Raw genomic sequence first — 14,001 nt, forward strand, 5'->3', positions numbered from 1 at the left:
TCTGTATTATGTACATCTTGTTTGGACGCGCGGTTGGAACTGCTTCCACGATACAAAAAAAAACTATTTTTTGCCCTTTCTTTGTTTTCCCACTTTCTCCCTATTATCTCTCTCCTGTCCTCTTTCCCTCACTCTACACGTACCCTGGTTTTCCTCTTCTGCTCCTTCTACTCTATCCTTTCTTTCCTCTATCCTGCTCACGTCATTTCATTATGGCCTCGTCCCAGTCATGTCTCCATTTCATTTAATTAAAAGCTCCGTGAGGTATCTAGCAGGGTTAAATAGCAGGCTTAAGGCCATATACTGGACTGGAAGAGAATTACTCGAACCGCCATACGTAGCTCCAACTAGTCGTCACGAAGTTTTGCCCCTTTTAGGAAAGCACTTCTCGAAGTATGAAAATAATAATATCTGGAGTTAAACATCCCAAAACCACGATAAGGTTATGACAGATGCCGTAGTGGAGGGCTACTGAAATTTCGACCGCCTGTGGCTCTTTAACCTGCACCTAAATGTAAGTACACGGGCCTAAACGTTTTAGTCCCCATCGAAAATGCAGTCACCGCGGCCGGCATTCGACCCCGCGACCTTCGGGTCAGCAGTTGAGCGCCATAACCACTAGACAAACGTGGCGGGGCAAAGTCTGAAAACGGATGGACAACGATTTTAACGTGCGACTTGATGTATGGAATCTCAGTAGTGTGAATTCTACAAAATTGAGAATAGAAGTTCTCCCCTTCAGCGGCGGTGTGTACGACTGTACAAATAAACTACGGAGGCGCGTCACGCACCGCGTGTTTCTTCAAATGGCTTGAAATGCAGTGCGCATTTTTGTAGGCTTCCTAAGTGGACAACATGCGGTCATTTGCCTTCAATGAGCTGCGTATTACTGCGGAGGATCACCTTGCTGCAGACACTAACTACCGTTTTCTACGATAGTTCGACGAGCCGCGTTCCAGGACGAACGCCAAAAGCACTTTTTTCTTTTGATTCATTTTATGCAAGAACTGAAGCTGACTTTTTGCAGAATAATAGGGAATATTCATAAAGTGTAGTGCTCGGGCAACACTGGGCGCATTCGCCATTTTTTGTTGCGCGCCGTCGCGGAATCGTCAGCCAACGTCTCCATAAGGAGAGACCACGGCGAGGCTGAGCCGCAGTCGTTGGTGAAGCTTTCGGACCAAGAAAATGCGGCTTTTAGGGGCGAAGCTCCTTAAAGCGGCTCCCGTTCGTCCCCGCCGTAGTGCGTAACTAGTCTTAACGCTAGTACCAGATCTTGACCTCCAAGGTGGTGCCGGTGGGAGATTTCTCCTGTGCGTTGTTGAACAATAAAAAATTCGCAGCGTGCGCGTTCACTAAAAGCCGAATTCTTCTGTCTCTCATTCCCCATTAGCAGCCATTGGCATGTTCCAGTAGGAAACGTTAGTAGAAGTAGAAGTGTAAGTGTTAGCTAAAAGCCGACTTCTTCTGTCTCTCATTCCCATTAGCAGCCATTGTTTACCTCCAAGTTAGTGCCTGGTGAGATTTCTCCTGTGCGTGATTAAACAATAAAAATTGTGTTCAAAACGCCGTTGATTGATGAAATAAACCAACGAAAGGCGCCTGATGTTTTCTAAAAGCAAAACGAAAAGGCGCCAGATGTTTCTAAAGCAAAACGAAAAGACGCCAGCTGCTTAACGAAAGTCGCCAGATGTTTCTCCTCTCCTACGCCCCCCCCCCCCTATTTTGCCTCGCGGCACAGCGGCGCCGACGCAGGCAGCGTCGCGAGGCAGCGTCTTGATTGAAAAAACCGACCGCTCGCGCTGCACAACCGTCCACTGACCACCCCGTATATATAGGCACTGGATTTTGACCTCCAAGGTAGTGCGTGTGTGCGATTTCTCCTGTGCGTGAATAAACAATGAAAATTCACAGCGTACATGTAAAATTAAAGTGAGCTGCAAGTCGTCATAACTCTCATCGAACCTTTAGTATAAACGCGCCCGATCTCACGTCGGTGATGATGTACTGGGCAGAATTCACGGAAGATTCACGGTTTACCGATGAACCTCCGCAGCTTCGCCCACTCATCATCATTCACTCCGTGGATATGCTGTGATTTTTTCTCTTTCTTCATCTAGCGCCTAACGGTCAGCGGACGTCACCGTGCTGCCACACATCGACGTGAACTCAATATCGGAGCAAATCTTTGGGCATGTTTGTGATCCATTATGTGACTAACAGCGCAAAAAAAGGGCAAGGAACCAGTAATAAACACAGACGAGCGCTGACTTACAGTTGTAAGTCAGCGCTCGTCTGTGTTTCTTGCTGGTCTCTTGTCCTTTTTTGCGCTGTTAGTCGCAATATCGGAGCTGTGCGCGCTTAAAAACCTCACCTGGACGACAGCTGCAAGAGACGCGCCGGTTCGCAAACCCGAACTGCTATTCTCTTGTGGTGTGCGATTCCGATCTGAGAGAGACGTTCAAGAAACGTGTTCGTTGCAGAGGAGGCCTTGGAGAGGTGTGACTGTGAAACTTCTAAGATAACCTATCACTGCAATATATCTCCATTGTATTTGCCCCTGGGATTTTATACACGCGTGATAAACACTCGTCAGATATTGTACACCACGTTGCTTCTGCGCAACCTGTGCAAACCTGTGCTGCTTTCCTCGGCTCATTTCTTTAGCCACAAGCATCTCTACGCCCATCGCAGTAGCGTGTGTTGTACTTTTTTTAAAATAAACAAGACATGCATGGTCACGTGCTTGAGCGGTGCACCGCACACAAAACAAAACTACTGATCGCGCGTTTCTACTGTATGCAAAGAGAGCGGCCCGAGCAATGCTCCTTTACTGGACACTACTTGTTTATAATGTTTCGTGGTCGTAATCTATCGCGCGGATTTCTTATTGTTGTTGGTGAACGCTGTACCTCTGCGTTCACTGATATCTTTTTAAAATATTGTGCTCCTTGCTTTCGAATGGCACAGAGACGTGCACGATCGCGCCTCGGTGGTTACGCACGGAGACGCACGAAGGCCCGCGATCAGCGGAAAGATGAATGCGATCTGCCTGGAGTTACTGTAGCATATACAGCAACTCTAGATCTACCTAACAGCTCCATCTAATGTGCGGCTCTTCAACCATTTCCTGTTCGCAGCTCATGCTGACCGAGGAATGCAAAAAAAAATAAATGCGGGAGGAATAAGGGATGTAAAGCGCAGGGCAGACGCGGCATGCGGACTATGTAATTCGGCGCACACTTCCTTGCAAAGCTTGCGAAGAGATGCTGGTTGGAATATTTGCGCCGATCGAGTCTCGTGTGGCGGCACTGATTTACCGCACACGCGCGCAGCAGAGTCTCTAACACTGCCTACACACGTTTATATGCGTAAATCATTGCTTTCGTCGATCTACAACACCGACAAGCAAGTGTTGATCAATCGTGCTCTATCGCGTGTGTACGACGTCGGCCGTCTCTTTTAAAATGCACATGTCATAATATATTGTTCCGCAAGCCTAGGTCATGCCGCAGGCGAGCAACCAAATTGCAAGGAGAAATAAGAACTCAGGTTGAAGAGCACTTTTGCGCGCGCCGGTCATTACCGAACGAAATCTTGTTGACGAAACAAGTTTGCGACGGTAAATTATTTCTCTTCGTCAGGTAACTGATAAATTCGGTTAAAAATAGTGTAACCTTGTTCCCGGTATTTTCAGATCCCCCTCGTTGCCTGAATAGAGCAGGAAGCATTGGGAAGTCATCGCAGAACGAAGATAAAAAACCAGTAGCTAGCATATCAAAGGCTGCGATGTGCGAGTGGTTTTGCTTTCGCGCCCATCAAAACATGGCGGATTGAGCTTATAGGATTGTCGACAGAAGGCGCTCTGCAGTTTGAATGTCGAGGAAGAAGTAGGCAAAATACCAGGCAAGGACTGTGAGTATAGCGGGCTGTTACATCTAATGACGTAGAAGATAGGGACAGAGAAGAAAACTATTTGCTGGAAAAGAAAGAGGAAGCCAAAAATTTGGTGGAACAAGGAAATCTGGGAGGCGATCGAGAAGCGACGCGAAGCATCACGGGAGCATAGAATGGCAATAAAGGAGAAGCGGCCACAGGACGAAGCAAACAAAATATGGGAAATATGTTTAGAGAAAAAATCCATTGTACAGAAATTGGTCGAGGCAAAAATTAAAGGAGAAAGTGAACGCTGGGTGACAGAGATTCACGAAAACAACGAGGCCGCGCCTAGGATATTTGGGAGCCACATAAAGGTGCAAGGTAGGAAGTCTGTCATAATGCAACAACATATTGTAGATGAAGGAGGAAAATATTTGGAAGGGTACGAAGAACTAGGTTACATCCGAAAGCTAACAGCCGATTCGTTTAAGAAAGCGTTCAGGGGATTTCCCCGGTGAGCGAAAGTGTGGCGGAGAGAGCAAACGAGGAAGATCTAGTACTTGATAATTTCATCTAGAAAAAGGCCGAAGGAAAAAATCCAAAGCGCACTGCGCGGGTTTAGATGGGGTTCCCGTTACCCTCATTAACGAACTAGGACATAACACTAAAGGAGCATTGCTGAAAGCCGTAGAAAAATGCTTAAAGGACAGGCCAATACCGGACAGTTAGAGAAAAAGCACAATGAACTTAAACTGAGAAGGCAAGGGAGAAAAGGATAACATTCGCTAGGAAGCAAGCAGATAAAATGAAAATAGAAACATGGGCAGAACATAATGATATCTTGGGAGAACTTAAGAATCGATTTCGTGTCAATCGGTAGTTAGACGATAACCTCTTTGTTCTCACTCAGCGTATAGAAATATCTAAAATAGAAAATAGGCCCTTGTACGTGGCTTTTTTAGATATCACTGGGGCATATGACAACGTTATTCAGGAAATTTTCTGAGATATATTGAAAGGAATGGGCATAGGCGACGACTATACAGAGCTTTTGAGGGAGATATACCGAGAAATTGCAGTTTGCATAGAATGGGAAGGAATGAGTAGCAAAGAGAACGTTGAGATTGGCAAGGGGCTGAGACAGAGTTGTCCTTTATCCCCGCTGTTATTCATCCTGTACATATGAGTATGGAAAAAGCGCTAGTAGCATCATTGGATTCAATCTGACACACAAACAGGGCAGCGCGATGATTGAGCAGAAGCTTCCCTATTGAAAATCGTGGGTTGGTGAATGCTGGAAATCTTGGTGGACATGGTGGAAACTATAGTGGACAAGGTGGAAAGAATAGTGGATGTGGTGGAAGCTGTGGTGGTCATAATGGCTGATGATGGCGAGAGTGGAAAAAATGGTGGCAGATGGTGGTGGTGGTGGCGAGCTTCTTTTAGTGTTAAGTGGAAAATACTGGCTGATGGTGGCGAGGAAAACATGTTTTGGTGGATGACTTGGTGAACAAGCTGGATGACGGTGGCAGGATGGAAGCATGGTGGATGACGGTGGCATGATGGAAGTGAACGTGACATTATGAGGAGTCGCTGTCAGATCTAATGTTTTCCTCTTGAATGTGCAGAAATATATGCAGTTCAAAGAAGCCAACACCGATCATTAAGCTTTCCAGCCCTATTTTTTTTTATTCATGCGGTGCCAATAACCGCCACAAGTTCTCAGGAGCACAGCAGCCGTGAATGTTTACATTTTACGCACGTACTTGTGCTGCTGCATTTTGATGTTTACAAGTCTAGAAGTGTCGGTGTGAACAGCGACAGTAACTGTGTTACATCGCCGCGCATTTGCCGAGAAGTAAATGAGTCCTTCCAGCGGGGAGACCAGAAAACAGCCTCCGCTTGATACCGTCACGCTTGAAACGCAACTCTGGCAATTCTTGCACTCACTTACCTCAGCGGCACTTTAAGGTAATAGTGAATATGCATGCAAAGCTAAAATGCACAAACTTTTACCTTCGGCCTGCGTCGAAATAAGCCCCTGCCACCAAAGGTTAGGCATAGCGTAGCGACCGAGTCCGTCTACGTGTTATCGGCGCTTCTGGTTTCAGTATACACGATTCCGGTGAGTACGAATGACTTTACAGCACACCTGTGGCATCGGCTAACCCAAATGAAGCATTTTTTTTTTTCTTGTGTGCGGTGTCCGCACAAGAAGCGATGAGCATAGATGCGAAGCGCTTCCAGCAAACGCCTCCGGTCACCAACCGCCGCCGGTCGCACTCGCCGGCGCTTCTTTGACACGTATGCGAGAACATAGAGTTGTCAATTCGTACACCTTACTGAACCAATATGATGGCAAATTTTTCCCGCGCACTGCACTTGTTTTGGCCCAGCTGTTATGCAGTTGTAGCTAATGATACAGCGTCAGATCAGTGCGCTGGCACGGCTGCGCTGCACGTTGCGCGAAAAAAAAAACATCACAATACTCAATCAATTGTACGCGCGTATTTATCGAATGAGATTAGAATCGACAGAAAGCCTCTGCACATGTCGCACTTTGGAGAAAGCGAGAAACGGCTATTAAAACTTCGCAGTAACACCCGGTTGACTATACTCGCGCTCCTCGCTCCACTTGACATATTTCTTTGGAGTTACGTTGTGAATTCTAAAAGAAAGTTAGCGCTGTTGCCATTATCGACGTGCCATTCGTTACCGGCAGCATTTGTTTGCGTTTAATAACTACGCAAATTTAGTAGGATGTGAAGATCGCGTCTGTCTCCAGTATGATACATACAAAGCTGAAGCCAAACGGTGTATTTGTATGTTGACTAGTCATTTTGCAAGACGCCAAGCCAGTGTCAGCGTGGCGTAGCGGTAAAGTACTCGGCTCGGGATCCGCAGGTCGGACGTTCGATTCCCGGTGGCGGAAGCTTTTTTTTTCTTTTTTTTGCATACGTTTTTTTTTTGTACTAGTGCTTTCTACATCACCTTCTATACAATTATTTATGTGTGACGGCTAGGCACGATGGTGCCGACGCTGTAGAGCCGTTTTAAGCTCCGTCGTTCTCCAGCATTCATCATACGCCAGCATCCAGCATACACCCCGTGCCACCATCTTCCAGCACCATAATCCACCATAATGGTGGATGGTGGAATCCACCATTCCTCATGGTGGAGGAATTTTCAATAGGGTTCCAGGTGTATTTTATGCGGACGATGTCGTCCTGTTTGCGGACAGTCTGTGTTTTGTATTGCAATTTACCCCTCCGGCATTAGTCCATGTGGACCTGCAGTATGTTGTAAGTAAATAAATAAACAAATAAATAAATAAATAAATAAATAAATAAATAAATAAATAAATAAATGATGTACAGCGGCTGGCGGATATATGCAGAAGGCAAGGTGAAGCTCTTGGACTAGGATTTAGTGTAACAAAGTGTGGATTGATGGTAATAAATGATCCCTGTGATCAGATGGTGTCAATATAAGACCCAGTAATACCTAGGGTAAGCGAATACAGGTACCTCGGAGTATGGGTAAATGAGAGTGATAGATACACGGAGGTACAGGAAAACGCCTCGGCAGCAAGAGGAAAGAGAGATGCGTCAATAATAAAGCACAGAGCGTTCTGCGCATACAATAGGTACGAGGTGCTTCGAGGTCTGTGGAAAGGTGTAATGGTTCCGGAGCTTACTTTTGGGAACTCAGTGGTGTGGATGAGGGCAGAGGTGCAATTGGGAATGGATGTATATCAAAGGACTGGGGTACGCCTCGCGTTGGGTGCTCACGGGAAGACGGCAAATGAGGCTGTAAAGGGCGACATGGGATGGGCAGGCTATGAGGCGAGGCAAGCTCAAAGCAAAATGCGCTTCGAGGAAAGGCTAAGGAATATGAAGGAGAATATATGGGCTGAGAAGGTGTTCCGTTATTTGTATGGGAAGAGCGTGGACACACAGTGGAGAAAAAGAACTAGGAGGCTCACTAGTAATTATACGGCTTGTAGTGTAAGCAATATATAAACAAAGAGCATTAAACCAAAAGTCAGAGAGGCGGAGAGAATTTACTGGATGACAGCTATGGAGAATAAACCGGCTTTGAGTAACTACCGAAAGGGGAAAAATGAAATAAGGAGGAGGCATTTTACGATAATTCAAGGGGAAGCGCTTTACTGTTTGAAGCCAGATCAGGTTGCCTCAGAACGCGTAGTTATAAAGCGAGATTCAGTAAAGAAGAAGAACAATGCAAATGCTGTGGGGAAGATAAGGAAACAGTGAAGCATGTACTGATTGAATGTGGGGATATTCACCCAGGTGTACGTTTGTGCACGAGCCTACATGAAGCCTTAGGTTTTAGGGACAACAGTGGAAAGCTGAACACACCCGAGATTGAAATAAGTGAGACACGGTTAGAGTACTGGTGGCAGAAAGTTAGAAAGGGCAAAAATAAATATTGCAAAACAATGAGGACATTCTGCCGTAAAGGGCAGAGAACTGGGCTGAGAATTTGCGCTTTTTTTTCCTGTAGTAAGATAGATTTAATTGAAGTAGAGACATTAGGCCAACATTAAGAAAAAGAAGAGTAAAGGGAAATATTTTTGAAGAATAACAGAGAGCTGAGCTAGTTCGTAAGTATTCATTCTAAAAAGACAGGGCGTGCAAACACGGACGCAAGAAAGAAGTCAGGACACTACAAACGCGTTTGTGGTGTGCTGACTTCTTTCTTGTGTCCGTGTTTGCAGGCCCTGTCTTTTTACAATTATTTGTTTTAATCGAGCCTGGTGGCACACTTGTTACCCCCCCTTTATAAAGGGGATGCTCATAGCATCCATCCTTTGCATCCATCCCCTATTGGATGCTTAATTACACGCTAATTAACATTCATTGCTGACACTTGCGGGAAACAACGTACTGCCTCATTTTCTTTATTGGGGATGTAATATCGAGTGCGTTGGAATTATTTTGTTTGAATATGACATATTTTTAGACGGTACATCATAATTCGCGCCTGTAGAGGCTATTATTTATCGCTAAATAGCGAAAATTTGTCGCAGTTCTGCATTTGTTGCGCATTACGGCACCTATATACTGAAGATATCTTGCTCGCCAACAACAAAGCCATGCTCATATTTCCGAAGCCAACAATGACAATACATCCTGGGTAGCATACGTCAACCTTACCTCCTTTAAGACAAGGATGTGGTTCGCAGATTTCAAGAATTGCAGCTGATGAGTGCACAGTATGACGATTTTGTTCTTCAAGTAGCCACGGATGCAGCTGCAACAGAAAACACGTGTTTGAAATGTATGCTATAAACTTAAAAACGGCAGGAAGGAGAAGATACAAACTTGCGATGGAAAAATCCCTAAACAGCGTGTATGCTCGAGCCGACGTTTCGAACGTTTCGACAAGTTGTCTTGTCTTTTTCAAGGCTAGAACTGATTTCCTTAGCTATCGTGTGTTTATGCTTCGTTCCCTCTCCACCACAAGGGAGAAGATGAGGGCAACTGAAAGAGTTGGGGAGGGATATGCCGCTGTGACGAACTTTGTGAGTCATAAGGAAGGCGAGAAAAAACTGGGGTGGGGGGAGAGGGGAGGGTACACGTTTCGCTGAATGATTGTCAGTGGAAACACGTGGCACTTTAACAATAGTAGGTTTTAAATTTCTAGAAGAAGGGCTTAACTCTCAATGGTTTTCGCTGTGTATGTGCCATACCAAATAGATTCAAGAGCCCACTTAGAAACGTTAATACCTGCTGGCTGGAGTGTACTGAAAGTGGAATTCTTTTTTGATAACGCAGATACGTAAGACGTAAGCAAGGACTTTTTGCGTCCGCCAAGCACTTGGACACCAGATACAGAACAATGCCAAGAGTTAGGTCAATATATAAAACTAGTCTCAAGGGAAATTCCGACCACAGCTAAACGAAGTCGAAAGCCGAAGAACTTGACTTAACCAGAACACGAGATCTTGAAACAACTTTGAAACAGAAATGACAGTCTTTTAAAACCAGCGGAAAAAGGTGGTAGTATAGTAATCTGGCCTATCGAAAAATACAAAAACTAAGCCATCAGACAACTTAGCAACAACACGCACTATCGAAAATTAGCCTCGGATCCGACTCAGGAGTATAGTAATAGCATACAACATACGATCACGGACTTTCTAGCCACGGAATTAATCACACACTCCGAGCACCGGTTCCTGATTGCTAAAAACAGGCATCTTCCCCGAAAAACAATCTTCTTCCGAAGATTCGTAAGGTGTCCATAGATAAACTGGTTATTGCGCAAATCGCGGGCAGGCCTATAGCATCTAACAACAGTACACCTGCGGAGTCGCAATCAACACTTCTAAATCATCATTTCTTTAAAGTACCATCTAACCTACCGTCTTTTGTTCAAGATACACCGCATGTCCTTCGAATAATAGATTCTATTAACGAAACACAAACACCCTGCTCCTTCTATACGAATATTCCTATCACTGAAGGGAATAAAGTGGTCTCAAAAGCACTCATAGAAAGCAAGCAAACACAAAATGCTGAAGTTTGCCTATCGTTACTGAAATTAGTACTGACGCTATATTGTTTTAAATTTGAGTCGTCCTACTACCTGCAAACTTCGGCACTGCTATGCTGGCCCCTTTTGCGCCAACATACGCCAACATTTTTATGAGACAGTTAGAATCAGAGCGGTTGAAATCATGTCCAGTGAAGCCTTCCATTCATTCCATTCATTATTCACCTGTCTGAAGCCTTCCACCTTCCACCTTAGTGAAGCCTTCCACAAAGACGACATATTTATCATATGGAAACACGGTGTAAGTGCACTAAATGCATTGATTGACCACTGTAACCAGTTTCACTGTAGTATTAAATTCACTATGCACCATACTTCCAGTGAAATTAACTTCCTAGACACAACGGTATCTATTGAAGCAGGAAAATTAAAGACGACGCTTTACAGAAAACCGACAGCCAGCAATACCTAGATTACATTAGTCATCATCCGCGACACTGCAAACAAGGGATATTTGTAGGACAGGCGAGGCGTATAAGAAGGATCTGTAGCAATGACGGGGACTACGTTCACAACATAAGCAACGTGAAGAAAACATTAGTTAAAGACTGCTGTTGCCGCCACCGCCTCTGTCCGATGTATGGAAAGGAAACATAGTTAAAGGAAACATTAGTTAAAGATTTCTGTTGCCGCCACCGCCTCTGTCCATGAATAGGGGGGTGAGAACGTAGTCAAGCGGACAGTCGCTTGTATTCTCACCCCCTCCATCGACTTTGTATTGTTGGAAATAAACGTTATTATTATTATTATTATTATTATTATTATTATTATTATTATTATTATTATTATTATTATTATTATTATTATTATTTAAACAATTAACCGCAACATGCTCTAAACAAGGTCTACAACGAAGCATGTCAACTGGATAGGAAATCATCACTAGCTCAAAGGGCCCCCGTAACACAGCCGAACAATTCACCAGCATTTTTAACCAAATACTCAAATGCGCTAACAAACATAAATAATATCCTCCTTAAGTATTACCCAATACTGGCAAGCAACGAGCGCCTTAGAAAAGCGTTTCCCGGAGAACGAAAGGCCGTGTATCGCCGCTATAGGAATTTTAAGGACATGTTAGTGCATGCAAAGGTAAACCCTCATTCTACTGCCCACATAACACCTTACTCTCGTCTAAGATGTAAGACTTGTAAACACCTTCAAGATGGCGTTATAGTTAAAAGCACCGGAAGTAATTACGTCCATCATTTAAAATCTAGTTTTACCAGCTATAAAAAAGCCAGGATAGGGGCCAGTTGGCTGTACATGGTGTAAACTTTGCGCGCCACAAGTATAAGATAGGAGTGTTGTCGCGTATCGTTCTTTCCTCGTCGAATGTTATCCTTGTAGCGCGAAAAGTTTGCACCAATACCTGCCCTAGATCAAACGTTATCTACATGATCGCATGTTCATATTGTCAAAAACGGTACACTGGCGAAACGGGACAGCCCGTTAATGTTATATTACACGGGCATCTCGCGGATACGGCGAAGAAGTTATCCAAAGCGGTGCCACAGCATTTCAATGTAGCAGGTCACAACTTCAACGATCTCAAACTTTACATACTTCCATCAAATTTCCGGTCCCCAAGAGACAGAAAGTATACAGAGTCATACATTACTCACAAGTTCAATACACTCCAGCCAGCAGGTATTAACGTTTCTAAGAGCGCTCTTGAATCTATTCGGCATGGCACAAACAGAACCACAACCATTGACAGTTAAGCCCTTCTTCTAGGAATTACGAACCTACTATTGTTAAAGAGCCACGTGCTTCTACTGACAATCATTCAGCGAAACGTATACCCTAACCTATCCACCCACCCCGTTTTTTTTCTCGCCTTCCTTATGACTCACCCAGTTTATCACGGCGGCATCTCCCCCCCTCCCCCACTCTTACAGTTGCTCTCCCCTTCTCCCTTGTGGTGGAGAGGGCACGAAGCATATACACTCAAGAGCTAATAAATCAGTTCTAGCCTTGAAGAAGACAAGTCCACATGGTCGAAACGTCGGCTGGAGCACCCACCCCCTGTTTACGGATTTTTTTATGCTATAAACATATAATTTTAGGTTCATTATATTATCTTCGTATATTGCTGGCATAAAATGGCAAACAAGGAACACACCGTAGAACAGAATGACAACCAAGGCACCAGAAACGCATATTTAATTATTTATATATATATCAACCTGATTTCGATGGCTGAGCTCGGTATAACTCCACGGTGAATGTGAGAGTAAATGATGGGAAAGAGGTGGTGCACGTTTAAAGTTCAGGCCAAAATAGTTCAGATGTCTTTTAGAGCCGAAAGCAAAACAAGGTAATGTTGACGGCTGTAGTGATAAGTGGTGAGCGGCAAAGCAACGCAGGCCTCCGACATGTAGAGACCCACCGCTCAGTCGACTGGTCCTCGAGAGTGTTCGTGGGCCATTTAGCTGCCCGAATTTCCCGAGTGGGCCAGTACTCAAACGAATGTGACGTGACGGGGTTTACCCTGATCCATGAAGGGGCGTAGTAGACAGACGGTGGAAGAAGTGTAGGGAAGAAGAAGATCATATGCGGCAGTGGGCTACGACCTTAGCTGAAAGAGCCGAGCGCGAGCTGTTGGCGTTTGGACTGTGATTCTTGTGTTGGTTTTCGCCGCCCGCCTTCAGCGTCCGTGAGCCTGCTTCTCAAGTGCTACTTGTCGCCAGTAAACCTCGTTCCAGAGTGGTGGAGGTGCGGGGTACTCAACCTGGAACTCCGAAACAGGAGACTGCCCGCTCCCCCAGAAATGGCCGACGAAACCACCCACCAAGGCACGGCCCAACCTCCGATGGTCATTGTGCCCACTGCGCTACGCCTGCGCGATCCACCTTTCTTTGACGGCACCGATGAACAAGACGTTGAAGATTGGCTGTCGACATTCGAAAAGGTGGGCGCGAGCAACAAGTGGGACGATCCGTCGAAACTTCAATATGTGTCCTTCTACTTGAAAGAGGTCGCAAGCCTCTGGTTTCACAACCACCAGTCGGAATTCGCCACTTGGTGTGCCTTCAAGCAACGCTTTGCCGATGTGTTCGGTCGCCCCGAGGTACGGAAGCTCCGTGCTGAACAGCGCCTTCGAGTTCGTGCACAGCTGCAGGGAGAAGGCTTCACAAGTTACATCGAAGACGTGCTGGACTTGTGTAAGCGCCTTAACCCTTCGATGAGTGAAGGAGACAAGATCAAACACATCTTGAAGGGGATAGACGACGACGCCTTTCAGATGTTGCTGGCCAAGGACCCGCGGACCGTGTCTGAAGTCGCCACCCTCTGCCAGAGTTTCGACGAACTGCGGAAACAACGGGTCTTGGCGCGGCGAGCAGCGGCTACAGACAACACTCTCGCGGCGTTGACCATCGGTGGTGAGCACAACACTCTGCTGTCGGAAATCAAACGATATGTGCACGAGGAAGTGGCTCGACAACTGTCGTGCTTGTCGTACTTACCAACAACTGAACACGCTACTAAGCGTGTCGCGGCCGCCATCCGACAGGTTATACAGGAGCAGGTCTCCGA

The 14,001-nt window shown here is 45.5% G+C and overlaps 1 protein-coding gene across 2 annotated transcripts in view; it reads right to left on the reverse strand.

The window, feature by feature from the left end:
- LOC119386408 (ATP-binding cassette subfamily C member 4) overlaps positions 1 to 14,001 on the reverse strand; it is a 1,176,877-nt gene that overhangs the window by 506,415 nt on the left and 656,461 nt on the right. For both annotated transcript variants that reach the window (XM_037653719.2, XM_049414333.1), the window contains one exon: positions 9,060 to 9,156. In XM_037653719.2, the coding sequence (XP_037509647.1) occupies positions 9,060 to 9,156 (97 nt within the window). The remainder of the gene's footprint in view (positions 1 to 9,059; positions 9,157 to 14,001) is intronic.

The sequence above is a fragment of the Rhipicephalus sanguineus genome, chromosome 3, assembly GCF_013339695.2.
Source record: "Rhipicephalus sanguineus isolate Rsan-2018 chromosome 3, BIME_Rsan_1.4, whole genome shotgun sequence".
NCBI lineage: Eukaryota > Metazoa > Arthropoda > Arachnida > Ixodida > Ixodidae > Rhipicephalus > Rhipicephalus sanguineus.